Genomic DNA, 24,999 nt, shown 5'->3' on the forward strand with positions numbered 1-24,999 from the left:
ATGAAACAAAAACCTTCCATACAATAAAACTCTATTATGATTTTATTACATAAAATTGTAGTTGTTATTTTGTGATGTTTATTAACCCAAAATAAGCTTTAAAGGATGTTTTAGGAATAATTTAAATTATGTTACATTGTCTTATGACTATTATGATTATATAAATGATTGGTGACTATATTTGTTAAATCTCCTTTGATTTGGAAAATTGACAACTGATGATGATTTAATTAATTAATGAGTTATGAGTTGGATATATTATGAGGATAGCACTATGATAAGGATTGCTTATTAGGTATTTATTTGTGATTTGTTGACATACCTATAAGAAACGTATGTGGAAAAGTTTTGAAAAATAGAGAAAACTATTAAAATTTTAGTGAATTGTAAAACCTTGAGTAGATAAATATGCTTATATTAGAAACATGCATTATATGCATTATAGGAAACTATATTATTATTATTATTATTATTATTATTATTATTATTATTATTATGTAAATTTGGATGTGGGTTTTAGTAAGGGGATTGATTTAGTAAAACATTGAGTATGCTATGTTATGTCAGGTAGATAATTTTGCTTTTTGAGTGGCTTATTAAGCATAAGGTTCTTAGTTATATGAAAAGGAAATACCATAGTAAGATATGGAAAGCTCCCAATTATCTTCCCTATATGTATATGTGTGTGAGTATATATATAAGAAATTAGTAATGGACCCTACTTGCATGAATCTGTCAATTTAGGAAAGACCATAGGTTCCCATTGCATAATATAATTCATATGATCATATTGAATGATCCCTTGATTAAGACTTTGACATCACTCTTTTGTGATTTCAAATTATAAGAATCATAAATTCCTCACTCTTTTATTTCTTTATTTTCTTTGTATGGTATGACTTTGTGCGAGCAATGGTCGATGGCTTTCTCTTGGTTTTTGACTATGATGAGGGTCTCCCTAGATTACAATAATGAGGGATTCTTGACCCATGATGTTGACTCTGATTTAGATACTTTCACAAGAGTAGTTGTTATTTCCTTTATGCATGTGAACTGTTGATCTGTGTGACTCAAACAAATAAAAATAAAAATAGTTTCTCAACTAACTCTTTATTATTGTTAGTTGGTTATGATTCAAGTTTAATCTTGGATTCTCTTGTATTCTATATTTTTTTTTCTTTTCTTATCTTTCTCTCTTGTATGTAATATAAATACAAATGAGATTGGTGAGTGGAAAAAGGGGTTAACAAGTAAGGGTGAAAGTTACAAGGAGTGGTAGAACAAGGAAAAGGTTCTTGTGGGACTTGTGACTTGTATTGCTTGAGAATCATAGTGAATTGTTGCTGCTCTTCCTATGGATGTAAGCCTCAAGGCTAAACCACATAAAGCTTGGTGTTCTTCTTTCTTTGTCTCTCATCTTTAATTTCTGCATTTTATAAACATTCTTGCATCTATGTGCACGTGTGTGCACTAGTATTTTGTGGTTCTTGTATGTATTAATCTTCGTGTTAGGTGTTAGAAGCTGAAGGACCAACAAGTGGCGCTGTCTGTGAGAAAAAACACCAACAAGAATGGGAAATACAAAATATGACATAGAGAATTTTCTGGTGAGAATGATTTTGGGCTTTTGAGGATCAAGATGGAAGCAATCTTGATTCAACAAGGGTGTGTAGAAGCTATAAAAGGAGAAGAAAAAATGCCAAGTTCTTTAACTCAGAAGGAGAAAACAAACATGATTGAGAAGGCTAGGAGTGCTATAATTCTATGTCTAGGTGACAAGGCTCTCAGGGAGGTTGCTAGAGAGAAAATTGTTGCAGCTATGTGGCTTAAGCTGGAGTCTTTGTACATGACAAAGTCATTAGCTCACAGATTATGTTTGAAACAAAGATTGTACTCATTCAAGATGACAGAAACAAAATCAATTGTTGATCAATTAGCTGAGTTCAACAAGATCTTGGATGATTTGGAAAATATAGAAGTACAGCTAGAAGATGTAAATAAGGCTCTGCTCCTTTTGAACTCACTACCAAGGAATTATGAACACTTCAAGGATGCCATTCTTTATGGCAAAGAACAGGACATTACTCTGGATGAAGTGCAAACTTCAATTAGGACAAAAGAGTTGCAAAGACAACAAGATAATAAGACAAATGATAATGGGGAGAGTTTGAATGTGTCAAGAGGCAGAAGTGAGAAAAAGGGACAAAGTCAGAAAGGAAAGAAAGCTACATCAAAATCTAAAAATGGTGACAGGTCAAAATTCAAGTGCTTCTATTGTCACAAGGTTGGTCATTTCAAGAAAAACTGTCCTGAGAGGAATAGGGACCAAAAATCATCAGCTGATTCTGCTGACATAGCTGCAATATCTGATGGCTATGAGAGTGTTGATGTTCTTGTAGTCACAACTTCACAGACACAAAAAGATTGGGTTATGGACTCAGGGTGTTCTTATCACATGTGCCCCAAGAAAGACTATTTTGAAACCTTGAAGCTTAAGGAAGGAGGGACAGTGTTGCTTGGAGATGATCATCCATGTAAGGTGCAAGGAATTGGCACAATCAGGCTTAAAATGTTTGACAACAGAGAATACATCCTTAAAGATGTGAGGTATGTTAGAAAAGAATGGCTCAATCCAAGAGGGGGGTGAATTGGATTCTATGACACTTTAAAAATTTTCAGAGTATTTAGGATCTTTATTTCAATTAAAATTTTCTAAAAATGAATTTTCAATGAAGTTCCTTAAAGACTTGCTATTGAACAATGAATCCTATATTCTTTCTTGATTAACCAATAATGAGATTCAAAGTTAATATCAATATGTAATGCTTTGATTCCGTTCAAACCAATGTTAATCATGCACACATGTTAATCAAGAACAATCTTCTTTAATGTACAATCAAGATATTACACAAAGTAAAAGATAAGAGTAAGAGAAGATTGCACAAGTCTTTTATCCTGGTTCAGCCACTCCACATGTGACCTACATCCAGTCCTCAATCATAACCTGATCAAGATTTGTTCCACTATCTTAATGAAGAAGGTTTACAAGCATACCACACATGCATATACTCCTACATTCAAGATAACCACTTTCATGACCTCAAGAAAGCACCCCTTGTAGAAACTCACTACAAGAATTCCTTACCACTTGAGAAACCCTCTCAAGATTTACAAGTATTCACAAAGAATTAAGGAACGAATTCACCTGGAATTTAGAAGCAAATCTTAATCTCTTTCCTTTCAAGAATGTGATGATGATGATCTTTTCTCAAAGCTTTTCACAAACGTTTTTCTTCTTGGATTCACAAAGAAAACTCTCCAAGATTGTCACAAAGACTTCACAAAAACGCTTTTCTAATTTTGATTCTCAATTCTAACTCTGTTCTAAAGTTTCAAAATGTTCAAACTATTTATAAAAGTTTCAGAACCAGATAATCGATTATTTTAAAGAATAATTGATTATTTTGTTCTTTAGATTTTCTGGAAATCCACCAAGAACAATTTAATCAATTATTTTGCTGGATAATTGATTATTCCAGAGAGTCATTTTTGGGATAATCGATTATTTCACAAATAATCGATTATTGCAACAAGGCATCCCTTTTTGCCTGTTGCTGGAATAATCGATTATATTTAATGATAATCGATTATTTTGAGTTAGTTTTCAAAACTTTGTTTTAAGTCTCAAAATAACTTCTTAATCCTTTTAACTCATCATCATACACTCCCTAATCAGATTAGATATAGATTTAGCTTATGCACACAACACACACAAAAGATAAACTCAATCAAAACAATATTATACACTATAAACTACTCCTATTACATAGCATTTTCCTTTGACTTTGTTTTTGACTTCTTTGTTGTTGATGTCCTTGGAACACATTTGTTATCATCAAAACTCTTCAAACTTCAGAGGTGATCTCATCAATCTCAGGCTCTCCAATCTCAACAAGGTATGTGCCTGATCTCAAGAGAAATCTTATATCTATAAGCATGTTTGATAGTTTAGGTTATGCTACTAAGACTCAACATGGTGTACTTATAATTTTGAATGGATCTCTTGTGATTGCTAAAGGTAACAAAGATAAGAATAATGGCTTGTTTGTCTTAGATGGATCTACGGTTATGGCTCATGCATCTATAACTAGAAATGACATTGATAAAACAAAACTATGGCATTTAAGGCTAGGACATGTAAGTGAGAGGAGCCTAATTGAACTAGAAAAACAAAATTTGCTCAAGGGTGATAAGCTTGATAAGTTAGAATTCTGTGAACATGGTGTGTTAGGTAAGTCTCACAGGGTAAAGTTTGGAACTGGTATACATGTTTCTAGTAGGCCTTTTGAGTATGTTCATGCTGATTTGTGGGGACCTTCTAGAGTTAAAACTCTAGGTGGAGGTTCTTATTTTCTCACTATCATTGATGACTTTACTAGAAGAGTGTGGTTGTATGTACTAAAATATAAAACTGAAACATATAAAAAATTCAAGGATTGGTATACTCTGATCCAAAACCAACTTGAAACCAAGTTAAAAATATTAAGGACTGACAATGGCCTGGAGTTTCTTTCAGAGCAGTTTGCTGAGTTTTGCAGGAACCAGGGGATTAAAAGACATAGAACAGTCCCTCATACACCTCAACAAAATGGGCTTGCTGAGAGGATGAATAGAACTATCTTGGAAAGGGTTAGATGCATGCTTCTTGGTTCAGGATTGTCAAAGAAATTCTGGGGTGAAGCTGCTACGACTGCTGCATATCTCATAAATAAGTGTCCTTCTTCTACATTGAACAATAAAACTCCTATGGAAGCTTGGCATGGAAAACCTGTAGATTACTCCAATCTGAGAGTGTTTGGATCTCTAGCTTATGCTCATGTGAAAGAGGGTAAGTTAGAACCAAGAGCTGTGAAATGTGTTTTCATAGGATATCCAGATGGAGTGAAAGGCTACAAGCTATGGAAGTTGGAAAAAGGTGGAGGAAAATGCATAATCAGTAGGGATGTTACCTTTGATGAGACCAAATTGGGAATACTTGAAGAACAAAAAATGGAAGAGAGCTCTAGCAAAGATCATGTTCAGTTTGAGGTGGAGTCTTCCACACACTCTTCATAAATAAATCAAACTGAAAATTCTGAAGAAACCATTGATGGAGCTTCAAGTTCAGGTGAAGCTGCTGGAAATCAGGATATATCAAGTTATCAATTGGTTAGAGATAGAGCAAGGAGAGTTCCTAAACCTTCTAGCAGATATGGTTATGCTGACCTTATTTGCTATGCTCTTAATACTGCAAATGAAGTGCAAGGATTTGAACCAAAGACTTATAAGGAGGCTATGGAAAGTAGTGAATCACAAGATTGGATGAAGGTTGTACATGAAGAGATGAAATCTCTACAAAAGAATTTGACTTGGAAGCTTGTTAGTTTTCCAACAGGGAAAAGGGTCATAAGCTGCAAATGGATCTTCAAGAGAAAAGATGGCATTCCATGAGTTGAAGCACCAAGGTTCAAGGCAAGACTTGTTGCCCGGGGATTTACTCAGGTTGAAGGTGTAGACTACAATGAGATTTTCTCACCTGTAGTGAAGCATTGTTCTATAAGGATTCTGCTTAGCATTGTAAACTAGTTTGACTTGGAGTTGGAACAAATGGATGTCAAAACTGCTTTTCTGCATGGATACCTTGAAGAAACCATTTATATGCAACAACCAGAAGGTTTCTCTGAAGAAGAAAACAAAGTCTGCTTACTAAAAAAAATCCTTATATGGTTTGAAACAAAGTCCTAGGATGTGGTACAAGAGGTTCGATGATTTTTTGATGAAGTTGGGTTTCTATAGATGCAGGTATGACAACTATGTATAAGTTCTTAAAAGAAAGAAGGAATATGTGTTATATCTACTCCTATATGTAGATGATATTCTTCTTGCAAGTCTTAGTAAGGAAGAGATAGAAAATTTCAAATCTAAGCTCAATTCTGAGTTTGAAATGAAGGATCTTGGCCCTGCCAAGAGGATTTTGGGAATGGACATCATTAGAAACAGAAATGAAGGAGAATTGTTCCTATCACAAGAAAATTATTTGAAGAAAGTAGTTGAGAGGTTTAGAATGCATCAATCTAAACCTGTCAATACACCTCTTGGATCTCTATCTAAACTGTCTATTTCTCAGGTTCCTAAAATTGGGGAAGAAAGGATCAAGATGGAGCCCGTTCCCTATGCTAGTGGGGTTGGCAGTGTCATGTATGGCATGGTGTGCTGCAGACTAGATTTGGCTTATGCAATTAGTTTGGTTAGCAGGTTTATGGCAAATCCTGGTCAACTTCATTGGAATGCATTGAAATGGTTGTTTAGATATCTCAATGGGACTTTGGGATGTGATTTGAGATTTAAAAGAAGTCATACAGAAGGAGATGTTGTGATTGGATATGTTGATGCTGATTTTGTAGGATGTTTTGATACAAGAAAGTCATTAACAGGTTATGTGTTCACTATGTTTGGTTTTGCAATAACTTGGAAAGCTAACCTACAATCAGTGGTTTCTTTGTCAACAAATGAAGCTGAGTATATTGCTTTTACTGAAGGAGCTAAGGAAGGTTCATGGTTAAAAGGATTGATTGGTGATCTAGGTATAAATCAGTCTAGAGTTACCATAAATTGTGATAGCCAAAGTGCTATTCACTTAGCCAATCACCATACTTATCATGAAAGGACCAAACATATAGACATTAGATATCATTTCATCAGAGATATGATTGAAACAGAAAGATTCAAGTTCTAAAGATTGCCACTGAAGACAACCCAGCTGATATGCTAACAAAGTCTCTTCCTAGAGCTAAGTTCAAGCATTGCTTGGACTTGATCAATTTTTCAAGTTGATTGAAGCATGAATGTGAAGAGCAGTTCTAGAGGTTCAAGGGTTCTTATTCTTATTTGTTTTAAGAGTTAAGGTGGAGATTTGTTGATCTGTGTGACTCTAAAACAAATAAAAATAAAAACAGTTTCTCAACTAACTCTTTATTATTGTTAGTTGGTTATGATTCAGGTTTAATCTTGGATTCTCTTGTATTCTATATTTTTTTTTTCTTTTCTTATCTTTCTCTCTTGTATGAAATATAAATACAAATGAGATTGGTGAGTGGAAAAAGGGGTTAACAAGTAAGGGTGAAAGTTACAAGGAGTGGTAGAACAAGGAAAAGGTTCTTGTGGGACTTGTGACTTGTATTGCTTGAGAATCATAGTGAATTGTTGTTGCTCTTCCTGTGGATGTAAGCCTCAAGGCTGAACCACATAAAGCTTGGTTTTCTTCTTTCTTTGTCTCTCATCTTTAATTTCTGCATTTTATAAACATTCTTGCATCTATGTGCACATGTGTGCACTAGTATTTTGTGGTTCTTGTATGTTTTAATCTTCGTGTTAGGTGTTAGAAGCTGAAAGACCAACATGAACCCTACTATTATGGTTCCACCTTCCTCTATAGACTTACATGTGATATTGACTTCTCCTCTTACTCCTAGCTATGTATGGATACCTCCACTACCTTCACCTTTTTTCATGATGTTATGGTTGATCTATTGTTACCATTTGTGGATCAATACGTTGAGTTATCATCTCCTACTAGTGTATTTACTAGTTTTCCTTTTTGACGATATCATAGATGGGAAGGGTAGGATCAAACTTTTTGTTTGTATATACACTTAATGTCGGTTAGTAGTTAAATTATTTTTTTGAAATATTATGCTCTGAAGTAATGTTTTATGTGTGATGGATGTATGATAGTGTCATACGTAGGAGTGTTGGCTATGATATTACTTATATCATATCTACTTGTAAATTTAGAGTACAAGTACTTGCTATAAAACAATGGTTATAATTTCTATTTTATTGGGTAACCATATAAGTATAATTGTTAAGATTTTTTTTTAATAATTTAGTATAATCTGTTAATAGATTTTGGGTGTTACATTCAAAAAGAATGAGAAGATTAGAAGAAACTCATTTTTGAAGGAAATATTTATTTCATTCAACCAAGTTTGCCTTGAGCTATCATACAATCCTCCATTTATAGAGGAGGAGATCCACTAATGATAAAACCTATTACATGTCTTGGTGATGACATCTACCTAGCTTTATTTATAACAATGACATCTTATTGTATACATGACTAACATAGCTAACAAAGTCTTGACGTTGACATCCATCTAAGCTTAGCTATGACACCTTATCTTCTAAAATAGTACACGTGATAATTTTACATGGTGATATGACAATGTTTTCTGCCTAACCTTATTTGCACACCATAATGTCATCTTTAATAATTAAGATTTCCACATGCTTTAGAGATACAATTGTCACTTTTGTCTTATTTGGTTGAAAGTGAAGAGATGTATTGTCCTACTTTTGATCGAGTCAAACTCACATACACATGGTGATGATAGGGATACATAGTCTTATGCATTATTTCCTCTATCAAATTTTCATTATAACCATCTGTTAGATCTTCAACTTTCTAGATTTCTTCATTTAGAACATAGAATTCTCCAAGAACTCTCCAAGATTGAAGAAGGTTTCTTGTACATCGATGCTCAGGCATGGTGGACATGTTTTCATGTCCTTGGCCTTGCCTTGGCACTCCGTTGCCATTGAGACCATCCAAGCCTTCTTTGAAGACATCCTTCTCCAATGTAGTCACATCCTCGGTGGCTCCAAGATTCAACTCTCTTCCTAAACCTTGTTGGAAAAGGGACTCCTTAGCCATCAAAATCCCCGAAGATGCATACCATGAGGGCCTTGCAAGGTGTTCCAAACATCTTCACGGGAGAGTTCTTTTTGGCTAAAGGCCAAAAGCCAATCAAAGTATATGATTTGAAAACCAAATTGTCTAAGTTGTGGAGTCATATAGTTGGTTGGAATATCATCCCTCTTGGGAGTTTGAGCTGGAATTTCAGAACTCTCATGATCTTGGAATGGTTCTTGCGGCTGGCTCGTGGAACTTGGACCCGGGTTTACTACAATTGTCTCTTTGGAAGCCAGATTTTAATCCAAGAAATCATAAGAATATATTTTCTCAGGTCTGGCTGTGCATATTGGAGCTCCCCCAAGAATATTGGAGTCCAAGAATCATTCTTGCGATTGCTTCAACAGTAGGGACGCCAATCTCTCTAGACAAAGCTACGTTGGATAGGAAATATGGACACTTTGCTAGAGTCTTGATCGAAATTGATCTTGCGGACAAGATTCCAATGCAGCTACTGGTTGAAAGGGAAGGTTATGCGTTCTTTGTATTTTTTGAATTTGATAGGATGCCTATGTTTTGCTCTATATGTTAATGTATAGAGCACGTAAACTCTGCATGCAATGTTGATATTCATGCAGGTGCTGGAAAATGTTTACCAAATCTGCAGAAGATGACTGATAGGCCACGTAAATCTGTGGGTGCAGCAGTTGAGGGGGGGAGTTCTCATGTTATGGATAATTCAAATGTTGGCTAGCATGTAGGTGAACCAGCTAAATCAATTCAAAAGAAAGAGCAGTTGGCTGGTGGCTTGGCTGATGCAATTGTCTCAACCACTGAACTGGTGCAGACTGGTGTAGCTAGTGTTGGCTCTCAAGCAATAGAACAAGATGGAATGACTCCACCAAATGCCAATCTGATTGGTGCAATGGATCATGTAGTTGTTGCACCTACATCATTTGCAATAGATGCTGCACCGCTTGAAGCACCTGTGGCTACAGCACATGATTTGCAAGTGATCAAGGTAAATGATACTTTGCTAACTAATGAAATGTCTCATGAACATGTAGACAAGGTGTTGATTCAATTGCAGTCATGGACGACAATTCTATTACAGCAGCTGCTGCACCCCAAATAATCACAACTGTTGATCCAACTGCAGCTTTGAAAAATCAACATGCTGATAATTCTCTTGAAGGCATGCCCCCTTTGGAAGACCTTTCAAATGATCAAAACCAGCTTAGCTCGAACAAAGATCATAGCTTAATTGTTGCGGTTGATGATGTAGCTGGTGCAGTTAATGTAACAACAAAAATTAATATTCCAGCCACTAGTACAAGTCATAAGAAATGGGATTTTGCTGCAATTGTGGATGCTACCTCAGAGTCTGATGCAGAACAGGTGGATCTTTCCCCTCATGTACCTAAGACTAAACCAAGGGTCTTGAGGCCTCGCACTGTACAGTCAGATAACATTCTTAATGCAGCAACTGTTTTTATATCAATGATTCGGCTGATTTTCCTCCAGAGGTTCAGGCAGATTTGGCTCTCCTTGAAGCAAACGGATATATGACTGGGAGAAAGGATGCCATGATCCGCTTAAACTCCATAACTCTAAGCCTAAAAAACCAGCACTGGATAGGCCTAGAACTAGATCAAGAAAAGCCAAATTATCCAAATTTTCTTGATTTGTGACCAAACAAAAATTAGTACCAAACTGTGGGTAGTAATTTGGACTTCATGATTTGATGTTGTATAATGGCTTCGGCCTATGATCCATTAGTTTTCTTTACATTTTTTCGTGGGTTTTGGTTCGGTCCCCTCACTTGTACTTTTATTTTCTTTTATATTTCAATCCATATTGATATGCGGCAGATGATTGGTGTGGTTTGAAGTGCTAACCTAGTTAGGATCTCTCTTCCACATAGTGATGCCTTAGCATATCTATCTTTTTTAGAAAAAAATATAGATTTCTGATGTAGACTTAAAAAATATTGTCTCTTATGAAGATTTGGAAGGGATTATCATATTGCTAGGATAATAATCATTGGGTTTCTAAGATGAAATTGGCTGATTGGGATTTGTGGTCTAGATTGATAGTTGTTAATTTCATATAGATGTTTGACAAGTTGAAGTTTATGATTTTGATTTAAAGGATAATCTTCAAAGTTTCCCCAAAAGTAGTCTTCATTTATGGACTATAATTCTTGGTTAGGTTTTAAAAGTAAGGATGATGTACTATAATAATTAAAGAAAAATTATTAATTTTCTCATATGAAATTCCTCTACTTTTTTCAAGATTTAAGATCTTCTTTAGCTATTTTCTCCACCAAGATAAAAGAGAAAACCATTCTAATAAAGTCCAAAAGTAATAATCTTCTTTGTTGGGATTCATGAGAATTTGATATGTTGTTTTGGCCTTTACAACAATCAGAATAGAATATTGAATGGTGTTATACCAAACAAACTAGAGTTTTGCTTCATAAAGATCTCATCCTGGTTCATAAATTAACTCAAAGATTCCTCTAAAAGAAGTTTTGGGATTAAATATTGCATTTGTATTATATGTGTATTTCATAGCTTCATGTACGAAGTAAAAATAATGAGATTTAGCATATAAGCTAGTGAACTAGGTGTTAATCCTAGTGGAAAATCCTTGGTTACTTTGGCATTGGTTGGCAGAGCTTCACCATGAATATCAAAGGAAAACTATCAGTAGTAGTGATCAATTGAATCATTCTTCCATTCCTTCAAAGAAAAGCAGGAATGACATTCTAATTTCTTTTAATATGTTTGATAAAGAAGTCATACTTGGATAACCAATTTTTTAATATGATAATTTGGGGATCAAGAGACATCTTGATTTGTAATTTGAGAATCTTTGGAAAAAAATGAATTATACATTTGAGCCTCAAATTGGTATCCTCTTAAATAAAAATCAAACTTTTTTAATTCCATTTTAACAACTAAAACCTCCTTGAAGGTAGTGTGATAGTGTTTTTCAACTTCTTTGAATTGTCCATTAGCATGTCCACTGTTGAATTTCTTATTGTTGATTTCATGAATAAGAACAACTTTTTAAAAATGATCACATACATCAATTTAAAGGATTTTCACCCTATTCTTAAAATTTTTTAATGCTAAAGGAGTTTGAACAATCTTTTTTAACTCTTGGACAACTGGAATTTGTTTTGGTGGAGGATTCTTTTTCAAGAGCTTTGACAATTGACTAGTATATTTGACTACTTGAGGAATGAAGTCCCGAATATAACTGAGAATCCCAAAAAACTGTTGAATTTGCTTTATCATCAGGGATTGATCTCGGAAATTGAGAATGTATTTTCTCTTTTGAACCTTATCCTGGTGGAATGTATTTGAAGTTTGTTTGCAATAGTATATACATCCATACCAATCAAGATGTCTTTATTTAGTAGCTTGTTCCCAATTACTTTTGACCAAACAATGCATTCTAGGAAGAACTTGATTCCGATAGGGACTTTAGTAATTAGGTTTGTCTGAAATATTTTGCCATCAACTACTACAAAATAAGATATTTCTTTTTTCCAGAATTCTCTCAAAAGAATGTCTAGATTCATCATGATTTTTTGTACTTCTGTATCCATATAAGTAATGATTTTAATGGATTTTTCAAACTTTGAAGACAATAGTTTGATTTCTATACATGGTTGTGGAGGAATAGATTTATATTATTTATCATTTGTAAAGGAAAAAAATTAGAATTAATTTAGATTCTGAATGAGTTAAATAAGAATATCATACTTACATAGATTGATATATTTAATTTTAATAGTTTGTTATTTAAAAAGTTATTACAATAACCAAATAAGAATAAGAAGTCTCTTTGTTTAAATTTTAAAAAAAGTGTTTATAGTCAAGTATTTTAAAAAAAATAATTATTTAAGAAGCATATTGAAATTATTTTTGAAAAAAAGCAAAAAAATTATTTATTTTTAAAAAAATTTAGACAAACATATAAAAAATACTTATTTTATTTAAAAAAGAATTTTTATATAAAAGAATTTAAACAAATCAACCCAAGATTTAAAATAGTTATCACTATCAATCTTAATTTTTCACGATAATCAAATAAAAAAGATATCCAAAATGATTATCATTATATCTTTTATTAATATTTATTTTAGAAAATATTTAATATTTTTTGGAAAAATCACCCACAAATAACCAAAAGGAAAGAAGATTCGAAATAATTAATATTTGATAGAAAATTGTAATAATTAAATTGAAAGAACATCTAAAATTGTTATCACTATATCTTTTACAAATGTTTATTTTAGAAGCTATTTAATATCTTCTTGACAAAATCAATCACAACGAGAAGAAAATATAAAAAAAAAAAAAATTGTTACTGATCACCAAAATTATCATTATATTTGACTGTGTTATACTTATATCCATTAAGTTTATTTTTGTTTATTTCAAAATCTAAATGAGACTTGAGTTACATTAATGTAGCGTCTCCGGAAACCAAATTAGTTAATACAATCTTGTAAAATAAACTGTAAATTTTTAGGCTCATGATACATACATTTCTTTTTTTTTATTTATTTATAAGTACACTTCCTTTTAAAAAAAATTTATAAAATATTATAATTTTTAAAAAAAAAAAATTAATTTTATACTTTCAACTTTCAATTTGTTACTTTCTTCTTCTTATTCACACACTTTTTTTTTCTCTTTTAATTTTCACATATTACTAAAATAGGTGGGGTGAAAGAAAAATAAAGAAGTGCATGTAAAAATTGAAGAAAGGAAAAAAGATATGTAAAAAAAAAGTACTAAATTAAATATTGTGGATGTAAAATTAAAAAATTTAAAACAAAATTAAAAATATTTTAAAATTTTAATTATTTTTTTTAAAAGGAAAGATACTTATAAAAAAAAAAAGAGGTGTATATATCATGAACCAAAATCTTATTACAAAGTAATCAGTCTAGCAGCAACGAGGCCCAAACAGGCCAATTTTACTGGGCCTATTTTCTCGGCCCAAAACCAAATTTCACTTAATCAGCAAGTTTGATGACATGGCAAATCATGATTGGTTGATTTCACGTGGACTAAACAAAGTCAAATTTCGCTCACTATTATAAAACGAGAATAAGGAGAAACGAGATTTACCCGTTTGAACGAAATTCTATATTACCGGCGAGTATTCCTCTCTCAATCTGCGACACCGACGAACCTCACTCACCGGAATTTCGCATTCAGGTTCCTTCTTCTCCTTCCCTTAGATTGCTAATGCTGATCGCAGATCTGATGTTTTTCCTAAAATTTTAGGGTTCTGAAACTGAAGATGCACGATCTGTTCTGCTCCGATCATTGCTTTTTCTCTGTTTGGTTGAAATTTTTGGGATGTGAATTTGGTGGATTTTCAACGATTGGAATTTTTCATTCTGTCAAATTGCATGGATTTAGTTTGATTGGTGGGTTTCTGTGTTTTGTTCGTAATGATCCTGCTAGATTTTGTTGTAATTGATATGAACCGTGACGTTGTGGATCCAATTATTGTTTTATTTTTTTGTTGTGTAGGGTTTTCTCAGTCTCTGCTGTTGAAAGGTTGTTTTGAGGGTTTGTGGTTGTTTAATAGAAGAGTACAACAATTAGGCAAACTTGATTGTTTGTACGTTTTGGGATCTTGTTAGGGTTTCCGTGTTGTAGAGAAGATTAGGTTTTAAAGATCTTGAATTTTAGTGGTTGGTCGTAATGTTAAGTAATTTGATTCATGATCCGTACTTCTAGTTGGATGTGCATATGCACTTGTTCGTGCATTCATAGCAGATGTAACGGTGCAGAGTAGATCGGAGTTTCATAGGAGCTTTTGAGGTTGTTCACCCATTAGAATTGGAGTTTCAACTCGGTAATATACGATTGACCTTCAATGCAAACCTTTATTATTTGGACTACCACAGTGAAACTCCAATTATGATCGAGGAGCAACTCTAGAATTACCTATGGAAGGAATTGCATCTTATTTTGTCCTTTCTCAAATTAATGAAGTTGCTGAAGAGAAAGGATAAAATATTTAAATCTAATGCATACATACCAAATCTTGATTTCTGTTGTTTGCGAGTGTATGTAATGCATTGTTTTTTCATTCATTTAATTTGAGTACTTGAGATTTTCCTTTCACTTATCTGATTAACTTGTTTTTAAAATTGCTGTAGGGGTGGTAGAGTGAGTTATGAGAACACTTGGTTGTATTAGTTTATTTCTGAGGTTTTGTATGTTGGTGTTGATTTAAGATTCCTAATGTATGTGTGAAATATGTGTTTCAGAAAATGGCTTTAGGTGGTGGAACAGCTCCCCAAAGAGGAAGTGCAGCGGCTACTGCAAGCATGAGGAGAAGGAGAACAACCGGTGGTGGGGCCTCTGGAGGAGCAGCTGGAACTATGCTCCAATTTTACACCGATGATGCCCCTGGACTCAAGATTTCCCCTAATGTGGTCCTTGTAATGAGCATTGGCTTCATAGCATTTGTTGCCATCCTTCATGTGATGGGCAAGCTGTATTTCGTGCGTAAAGAGGCTTAGAGAATACATAGGCTCATTTTTGAATTTTTAACAGTTTATGTTATGGAATTTAGATTTTCTGTTGCTGGAACCACCTCTTCCTTTTGGTACAATATTTTGTTATTTTTTTAAGTTAAATAGTTGAAATACTTTTGGTCGTAAGGAAAAAACATTTCTGTTCTTTTTGGTTTTGCACTTGTTGAAATATGTTTTAGCTTTCCCTTAGTTGCTTAACTTGAAGGTGAAAAAAAACTAAATGTTGGAATTTATGTTGTAGATTGATTGCTAACCACGTATATCCAATCAGATTAGCCTTTTATATTTTGTTCTCCTTTGAAGTTTGAATAGTACGAGATTCATGCATAGCTTAATTACTAGGTTTTACACTTTTTTTCTTCTAGTTATAAGGCTGATGGTGTTCCTCATGTAATGACTTGGGCTGAGTTTTGGCGACGCCTATCTTTAAAAGGCGTAATTGCCTAGCAATTTCCTATTTAATGGTCAGAACAGAGCCCGAGATTTTGACCATCGTAAGCAACTTGTAAACTCTTGCAGTTCACCATATTATGCCGCAACAGTACACAAATTCTTTGATAGATACAATTGATCCATACTGTGCATTTAGGTACTTGTTGCTATCATGAATAGCTTAAGACTTAAGAGAGAAAAAGAACTCATTGTAAAAATTATTAAATTATGGAAGATAAATTGTAATAAAGACAAAGCCCTCTCAACTTTTCTAACATTAGAGTTGTAAATCAATAAATTACTCCTTTTATTTTTTTGGGTTTTAATTAGATTGTTGTTTTACAATAAAATAAAATGTGTATTTTCTGTTATATTCTTTAAGGCTTTAATTATTATTAATGTGTTATTTGATTATTGGTGGTAATCCAAAAAGTTTAATAGTGTGTTTGAATAAAGAATTTCAGAAATTCAAAGAATTTGAAATTTTTGAAATTTAAATTATTTTGATTTCAATTTTTATAATTTTTTAAATATTCTATTTGAACAAGTCAATTCAAATTTCTTAAATTAAAATTCTTAATTTGGATATGATAATTTAATTTTTTTTATCATGTGTAAAATTGATTATATATATATATATTGAAAATTTAAGATTAAATTTTATGATAATAAATATTTATTTTTTTAAAATATTTAATAATTTTAAAAATTAATATTAAATAATATTTAATAATTTAAAAAATATTTTTAAATATTTAATAATTAAAAGATAGAAGAGAGATAAAAAGATATATAAGAAGAAAAAATATTAAAAATTTTAAATTCTTACTTTTTTTTAGTAAAATTTAAAATTTTATTATTTTAAGGAATTTCGCAAATGATTAAATTTCAAATTCTTTGTAAATTTTCTATTCAAACAAAATATTTCATTCTAAGACATTTGAAATTCTTAAAAAAAAAAATTACTTCATTTAAATTCTTTATTTAAATGAACAATAAAAATATATTAATAAATTGTCAGGCATATTAATTGTACTTTTTAGGTTTCATGTCAAACAAAATAGACGGTAGGAAGTACAAATTAATATATAATAAATTTATTGTTTTTCAAATTAATTATTTAAAAAATTATAGGGGTTTCCTATTTTTTTTTATAGATTAATAGCTCAATTTTTTTCTTAATTTGACAAAAATACAAAATGAAATAAAAAAAACCACAAAAATGCCTTTGACGAAATATACTAGACATTAGTGCATGCAAACTGTTTGTATAAACTATTTTTAAAATCATTTCATAGTAAAAAATTGAAAGAAAAAAAGAAAAAGTTTAAATTTATTTACACCTATTTTAAAAATAAGTTTGCAGAGAAATTAATATGAAACATTTTACAAATTAGTTTATGTATAAGTTAATTTTTAATTATGAAGAATCTAATTTTATTTTTTATTGTTATTTTCTTTCACTCTGATTAGTTTTGAAAATTTTTATCCAAAGGCACTCTAGTAGCTTTTCTCAACGTGAAAAATTTAGATAAGTAAAATTAAATCTTATTTTAAATAAGTAAAATTATAATATTCATTATGTAAATATAAGTTTCAAATTGCAAGTTGAATATTTTATTCAATATAATTGTCTTAATTATTTTTTGAAATTTTCTCTTTTCTCCGACTTCCAAAATGGTATGAGTAAGAATCATAATCATACACGTCAGATGAAAAAGTTGTCCCAATGCGCAACAATGTTGTTCACAGTTCACACCCATGATTCTGGTTTGACCCACAGAGCCATATGCCACGCCATGCACACCGTAGCAACTCCCCCCATAGGCCATGCCAAAGCACACTATAGAAAAAAGCTTCTCTCCTGTCACACTCTCTCTCTTTCACTCTTTCCCTTTAAATCTCTCACTTTACTCTCTTTTTCAGAACCACAACAAGAACAAGAACAATAAGTGGTACAAGTAGAACAACAAGACTTGGAACCATTATTTTTTATGCTCACTTTCTCTTTCAAGTTTCAACCTCTCTGGCTTCTCTCAGTTTCTTATTCTTAGGTAGGTCTTTTCCCTATACACGTTCTTATTCTCAGCTGCTTCTATAAAGTATTTAAACCACAGACAAGCAAATTCTTCTTTTGGTTCCCACATCAGCTCACACGGCTCAACCACTGTTTTATTCATATCACATGGATCTTCAACGTTTTTCCTTCACCATATCACAGTATATGGTGTGATCTTTTGTTTCTGATTTGCTTATGTAATTTCACTGCACTTTTTTCTCCACAGCCACCAACTCTTTGTTTTCTTTCAAAAAAACACTGTGTCACCCCACTTGGAAAAATACTCAAAGCTTCTGCTCCTCTGAGTGCAATGATCACCATTCCTCCTTGGAAATTCTGAACTTTGAAAAGCAGAAAGTGAGTTTGCTGAAGTTGCTTTACTTTGTTCTCTTTTAATTTTTTAACCCTCACATGGTTACTGTCTTCCGTCTAGTCCATTCCTTTGTTTGTTTTTACTGCACTTTTTGTTTATATCCACCAAGGATTTGATTGTTACTCCCCCAACTTTTTTGTGTCCTTTCTACTGCCACTGTTGCAGTAGTATAATTAGTAATAACAATAGCACCTTTGTGCCTCTCTCTCATTATTTTTCTTGCATTTGAAACTTTCTTATACTTGTGCGTGACAAGGTGGTTGTTTGTTTTCGTTTGGTTTTTATACCATGCTTTGTTGGGACCCGCCAACCTTTTTCTACCATATGTAAGCAAATGGAATTGCAGTGCTTTTGTAAGGGAATAGTAGCTTTCTGCGAAATTCATGAAGAGCTCCACTGATGTATCGCTACATTCTAGATATTACTCTGATGAAGCAAGTGCAATTCATCCTACTCCTATCACTGTCTCTTGTTCTTTTTTGTCCACCCCTAGTGATCTCAATAGACTCATCTTTCAACGATGATGTGTTGGGGTTGATTGTGTTCAAGGCCGGTCTAGAAGACCCCCAAGGCAAACTCTCTACGTGGAATGAAGAGGATTATAGTCCTTGCAATTGGGTTGGTGTCAAATGTGACCCTGCAACAAATAGGGTATCTTCTCTTGTTCTTGATGGATTTTCTCTTTCTGGCCACGTTGATAGAGGCCTTTTGAGATTGCAGTTCCTTCAGATTCTCTCCCTCTCTAGGAACAACTTCACAGGGACCATAGCTCCTGATCTTCTCAGCATTGGTGATTTACAAGTTGTTGATTTGAGTGAGAACAATCTCTCTGGTTCAATCCCAGATGGGATTTTTCAGCAATGTTGGTCTCTAAGAGTAGTATCATTTGCCAACAACAACCTCACTGGTAAGATTCCTGATTCTTTGAGCTCATGCTACTCATTGGCAGTTGTGAACTTTTCCTCTAATCAGCTACATGGGGAACTGCCATCGGGAATATGGTTTTTGAGGGGACTACAGTCAATCGATGTTTCAAATAACTTCTTGGAGGGAGAGATTCCCGAAGGGATTCAGAATCTGTATGACTTGAGGGAGTTGAGGCTAGGGAGGAACCACTTCACTGGTAGGATTCCTCAGGATATTGGAGACTGCTTGCTTTTGAAGTTGGTTGATTTCAGTGGTAATTCTCTCTCTGGGAGACTTCCTGAGTCAATGCAAAAACTCACCTCATGCTCATTCCTCAGCTTGCAAGGGAATTCATTCACAGGAGGCATTCCACATTGGATTGGAGAAATGAGAAGTCTAGAGATATTGGATCTCTCTGCAAATAGATTTTCTGGTTGGATTCCAAATTCAATAGGAAATCTTGACTTGCTGAGTAGATTGAATCTGTCAAGGAATGAGATCACAGGTAACCTGCCAGAGTTGATGGTAAACTGCATTAAGCTTTTGACTCTTGACATCAGCCACAATCACTTGGCTGGCCATCTTCCTTCATGGATATTTAGGATGGGTTTACAAAGTGTTTCTCTTTCAGGGAACAGATTTAGTGAGAGCAATTACCCCTCACTTACTTTCATTCCTGTATCTTTCCATGGCCTTCAGGTTTTGGATTTGTCATCAAATGCATTTTCTGGCCAACTTCCATCTGGAATTGGAGGTCTTAGTAGCTTGCAAGTCTTGAATTTGTCCACCAACAATATCTCAGGTTCTATTCCTGTGAGTATAGGAGAACTTAAATCTTTGTACATTCTTGACTTAAGTTACAACAAGCTAAATGGAAGCATTCCTTCAGAAATAGAAGGGGCAATTTCACTCAGTGAAATGAGGCTACAACAGAACTTCTTAGGTGGGAGAATTCCATCTCAAATTGAGAATTGTCCAGAACTAATATTTCTGTAAGCTCCTGAAATTCTTCATGCTTTGTTCTTTATAACATTATTTGGTTAAATTTTTTATTCAAATGAAAAACCTTTTGTTGATTCTATTTTAGTTGTGAAAATTCAAATACTGGGTTTAAGAGTCTACATTTTTTTCCTGATTATTTTTTCTTTGTGCATTTCAATGGAATGGTACAGGAATCTTTCTCACAACAAGCTTATTGGTTCAATCCCTTCAGCCATTGCAAACCTAACCAATCTTCAGTATGTAGATTTCTCATGGAATGAACTCTCTGGAAGCTTACCAAAGGAGCTGACAAACCTTTCCCATCTTTTCTCATTTAATGTTTCATACAACCACCTTCAAGGTGAGCTACCAGTGGGTGGCTTCTTCAACACTATCTCTCCTTCATCTGTCTCTGGTAATCCATTGTTATGTGGTTCTGTTGTTAATCATTCTTGCCCTTCTGTTCATCCAAAGCCTATTGTCCTAAACCCCAATTCTTCTTACTCCAACTCTGGCTCTTCCTTACAAAACCATCATCATAAGATTATGCTCAGTATTTCTGTCCTTATTGCTATTGGTGCTGCTGTTTTTATTGTCATTGGTGTAGTGGTTGTTACTGTCCTAAATATCCATGCGAGGTCTTCAATGTCACTTTCTGCTGCCCCATTTGTATTCTCTGGTGGCGAGGATTATAGCGGTTCGCCACCGAATGATCCAAACAATGGCAAGCTTGTGATGTTTTCTGGTGATGCTGAATTTGCTGATGGTGCTCATAATCTTCTTAACAAAGAAAGTGAAATAGGGCGTGGTGGATTTGGAGTTGTTTATTGCACTGTCCTTAAAGATGGTCATTATGTTGCAATCAAGAAGCTTACAATGTCCACTTTGAGCAAGTCTCAAGAAGACTTTGAGAGGGAGGTTAAAATGCTTGGGAAGATCAAACATCAAAATCTTGTGGCACTTGAAGGTTATTATTGGACTCCATCCTTGCAGCTCCTAATTTATGAGTACCTAGCCAGAGGGAGTTTGCAAAAGCTTCTACATGATGATGATAGTAGCAAAAATGTGCTTTCTTGGAGGCAAAGGTTCAAGATCATTCTTGGAATGGCAAAAGGGTTGGCCTATTTGCACCAAATGGAGCTAATTCATTACAATCTAAAATCAACCAATGTTTTCATAGATTGTTTGGATGAGCCAAAGATAGGAGACTTTGGCTTGGTGAGGCTATTGCCAATGCTAGACCATTGTGTTTTGAGCAGCAAAATTCAAAGTGCACTTGGATACATGGCTCCGGAGTTTGCTTGCCGCACAGTCAAGATAACTGAGAAATGTGACATATATAGTTTTGGAATTTTGATTTTGGAGGTGGTGACAGGAAAAAGACCTGTGGAATACATGGAGGATGATGTGGTTGTTCTTTGTGACAAAGTAAGGAGTGCATTGGATGAAGGCAAAGTGGAGCAATGTGTTGATGAGAAACTTAAGGGTAATTTTGCTGCAGAGGAAGCAATTCCTGTGATAAAATTGGGGTTGGTTTGTGCCTCACAAGTGCCCTCAAACCGTCCAGATATGGCTGAGGTAGTCAACATATTAGAATTGGTCCAATGCCCTTCAGAAGGACAAGAGGAATTACATTGAATTTGAAGTTATAGAATTCGTGAACATCACATTTATTGCAATACCTGGTGAAGAACAATCCAGTTTGCTTGCTTTAAAAGATATACATCATGCAAAGAATATTTGGTCAATTTCTTTCCCTAGTTTTTGTTTGTTGTTTCAGTTGTTGTTGCAAGTTTTACTACTTTATTCTTTTACTTTTGGTCATCTCAAGTTGTACTACTGGATTTTTCTTCACCAGTTTCAAAGCTAATACACTGGTGTTTCAATCGTACTCTTTGCCTACAAAGCAGGAATTCAATTTTCTGAATTTGAACATTCGTTGCATTCTTGTTTGGTTTTTGTTCTTGTGGGACAAACTGTGCTTCATGTTGGTACTAAAGCCCACACAAGTGACATAACTGATTAATGCACCCTTCTAAATAACATGCAACTATTTGTCTATTCCTTACCATAAGAGTTTTTCTTTGTTTATATATACATATATAAGATTTCGGAAAAAAACAAATGAAATGGGGGAACAAAGCAGTTACAACGCAGAGTAAGAAGATCAAAATACATGCCACGACTCCAACAAATAATGCCAAAGAGAGGGAATGAGAAAGAAAAAAGAAAAAGTAAAGGCAAAAAGCATTCGCTTGCTTTATTGACACTTAAAGCTAGGACTAGAATGTTTGGTTCTTCATAGTTATAAACGCTCCTCCCCATAAAACAGTAATTAATAATTTGCTTAATTGCCTTAATTGAGATGCAGATTTTACTAGTTAATTTTTTTACCATTAATACTTTTAACCCATTAAATTAAAAATTAATCTCACTAATTAACAGTGTTATGTTCGTTGTTGACAATACGGATTATTTTACTGGTGAAATTTTAGTAACAAATGATTGTATTAAGAATGATAATTCTCCATAATTCAGAGAATAAATTTACAGAAGTATAAAAATATAAAAATCGTTGCTGGCGAAACGAGTTATTTTACTTGTGAATTTAGTAATAAACAATTGTATTAAGAATGATAGTTCTCCATAATTCAGAGAACAAATTTACGAAAGGATAAAAATTCAAAAGATTTAAATATGTTTTTAGTTTCTGGATAAATTTATTTTTGTCTCTTAAATTTAAAATTCTTAGTTTTTAGTCCCTATAACTTTAAAAAGTCTCGTTCTATTTCTTATACTCTAATTTTGTTAAAAAAATCTTTTAAATACTATTATTATAAAATTTATTTATTGGTATTCTTATTATGAAAATATCATATAAATTTAGTTGATAACGATTACCTCAATTTATCTCTTTTAAATATTTTATTAATAATTTAAGGAAATAAAATAAAATATTTAAAAATTATGAGGATTAAAATAAAAATTTTTAATTTAAGAGAAAAAATAACTCTAAATTTAAGAGAATAAAATTATATTTAAGCCAATATAAAAATACAACGGCATGAAATCCATATTGTGGAGCTAATCACATTACATCATGCGTACTCATAACTCATATATGCACAAATAAAAAACTATAGATAAATTAATTTTGTTTAAAAATATAAAACATAAACTAAAAGGTGTATCTTATTACTCTAAATACTTTGATTAATGATAAAGTCAAAATAACATGTATAAATAAGAATAATTTTTATCTTATAATCAATTTTATAAGATTGAATTAAATTTAAAACTATTTTAATATGGTATGAAAGTTTACTCTTGTTATTTACCTTATTATATTACTTACTATGCGATCATTATCAAATAATTCACAAATATTAAGTCTTACAAATATAATGCTTGAAATTTATATTTAACATGAGGAAGATACGTTAGAAACTCAAAAAAAAAAATAGTTCATAAATTATGATCCTTAAAAACAAAATTTTACCTAATTAATTATTTTCAGAATTAAACTAAATTCAAAATTTTAAGAGATTGATTTGGATGGTGACAAAAAATGATATAAAATTAATTAAAATAGATTAATAATAACTTGTATTCTAAAAATTTAGTTGAAAAATATAAATTAAATATATATGACTCATTATTTTATCAACAAAAAATATTATAAGGATAATTATAAATATCAAACTTGAGTCTTTATCCATGTATTTCAACCATTCAATTACTAAGCTGATTTTAGTTATTCTTACATAAATCTTGTTTAATAATATTATAAAAATTATAAATTTAATTATTAATATTAAATTTTTTCATGGTTTATATTATATTTTTAGAATTATCTTTAAAATTATTAACATGTCATTTTCATAATTTTTTATTTAACTAGCTGATATATATCTTCATTAAAGTAATGATCTTTTACGTTTTATAGAAAGAGACAAGTGTCCTAAAATAAAAAATTAAAAAAATAAGAAAAGAAAGGGATAAAGTGAAAGAGAGAGATAGTTGGCTAGTTTTTCAGTTTTTCTCCTATCCAATTATTATGAGAAAAAAAACTATTTTTTTACAGTATTTATTGTTTATTAACGATTCCCTAGGAAAAAAATGAATAATTAAAGACGTATTCGTAAAAAAAAAAACAAATTAATGGAATGAATAATTTGAAAAAAGTGTCATAAAAAGAACCACATTTTTTTTCAAGAGATTCCTATAACCACGACACAAACATGTCAAAGTGCTTCTTCGACATCATCAAAGCGCGAGTCACAACGAGTCCTTAAAAGCACCACCAACTAACTAACTTTTTCTAATGACAACATTTGGTGCAGTGCTTCGTAATCATGATTCATGGCCATGGTGCACTGTTTTTGATTGCTGTCTAATTCCAGAGTGCACATAATATAATAATTAAGAGTTTATCACATAATTATTTTTCAGTGCTCTTGTTGATTTACATTTACGCTACCATATATTATATATGCATTACACGTATAAGTCATAAAAAAAATTATAGAAGATCACACAAAGGAACATTGTTAACATTGAAATAAAAAAGGAATGTCTCCATTTCAATTGTCTCTTAATGCAGGTCTTAGAATTTGAATTTTGTAATGTAAAAAACTGCTATTGGAAAAAGAAGATATAATCAACTATATGTTTAGTTGGGTGGATGAAAAAGGAGAGGAAAGGAAAAATTTTCAATTTCAATTTGAAGAAAAAATGGAAGGAAATTTTTTTGTTTTTGTTAATCAACTTTTCTCTTTATTTTCTTCTATTTTATTTTTATGCATATTTTTTTACGATTTTTTCTTTATCTGTTTTTTTTCACCTCTTCCAAAAATAGACAAAAGTAATTTGTCAATTTTTTTAATAAAAATTAATTATCAATAAAACTAGTGAATATATTTTGCTAATAACTTATT

General features: G+C 32.4%; 2 protein-coding genes across 4 annotated transcripts; both read left to right on the forward strand.

Moving 5' to 3' along the window:
* Positions 1-13,835: 13,835 nt before the first annotated feature.
* LOC109790799 (protein transport protein Sec61 subunit beta) lies at positions 13,836-15,456 on the forward strand. 2 transcript variants are annotated; one of them, XM_029269733.2, is made up of 3 exons: positions 13,886-13,974; positions 14,044-14,189; positions 15,042-15,456. In XM_029269733.2, the coding sequence occupies exon 3, from the start codon at positions 15,045-15,047 to the stop codon at positions 15,294-15,296; it is 252 nt and encodes an 83-aa protein (XP_029125566.1). In that variant the 5' UTR covers positions 13,886-13,974; positions 14,044-14,189; positions 15,042-15,044; the 3' UTR covers positions 15,297-15,456. The 2 variants fall into 2 exon arrangements, with proteins under 2 accessions (XP_020205624.1, XP_029125566.1); XM_020350035.3 differs by lacking the exon at positions 14,044-14,189 and having other exon boundaries at positions 13,836-13,974.
* Positions 15,457-17,577: 2,121 nt separating this feature from the next.
* Positions 17,578-21,997, forward strand: LOC109790797 (leucine-rich repeat receptor-like protein kinase PXC2). 2 transcript variants are annotated; one of them, XM_029269732.2, is made up of 3 exons: positions 17,578-17,797; positions 18,029-20,073; positions 20,254-21,997. In XM_029269732.2, the coding sequence occupies exons 2-3, from the start codon at positions 18,575-18,577 to the stop codon at positions 21,698-21,700; spliced, it is 2,946 nt and encodes a 981-aa protein (XP_029125565.1). In that variant the 5' UTR covers positions 17,578-17,797; positions 18,029-18,574; the 3' UTR covers positions 21,701-21,997. The 2 variants fall into 2 exon arrangements, with proteins under 2 accessions (XP_029125565.1, XP_020205621.1); XM_020350032.3 differs by having other exon boundaries at positions 17,578-20,073.
* Positions 21,998-24,999: the final 3,002 nt, after the last annotated feature.

This window comes from Cajanus cajan, chromosome 3, assembly GCF_000230855.2.
Source record: "Cajanus cajan strain Asha chromosome 3, NIPB_CcT2T_4, whole genome shotgun sequence".
NCBI lineage: Eukaryota > Viridiplantae > Streptophyta > Magnoliopsida > Fabales > Fabaceae > Cajanus > Cajanus cajan.

Coding starts and splice junctions, on each gene's coding strand:
- LOC109790799 (XM_020350035.3), top strand. CDS start 15,045: ATGGCTTTAGGTGGTGGAACAGCTCCCCAAAGAGGAAGTGCAGCGGCT.
- LOC109790797 (XM_020350032.3), top strand. CDS start 18,575: ATGTATCGCTACATTCTAGATATTACTCTGATGAAGCAAGTGCAATTC. Junction 20,074..20,253: donor TGTCCAGAACTAATATTTCT/GTAAGCTCCTGA, acceptor GGAATGGTACAG/GAATCTTTCTCACAACAAGC.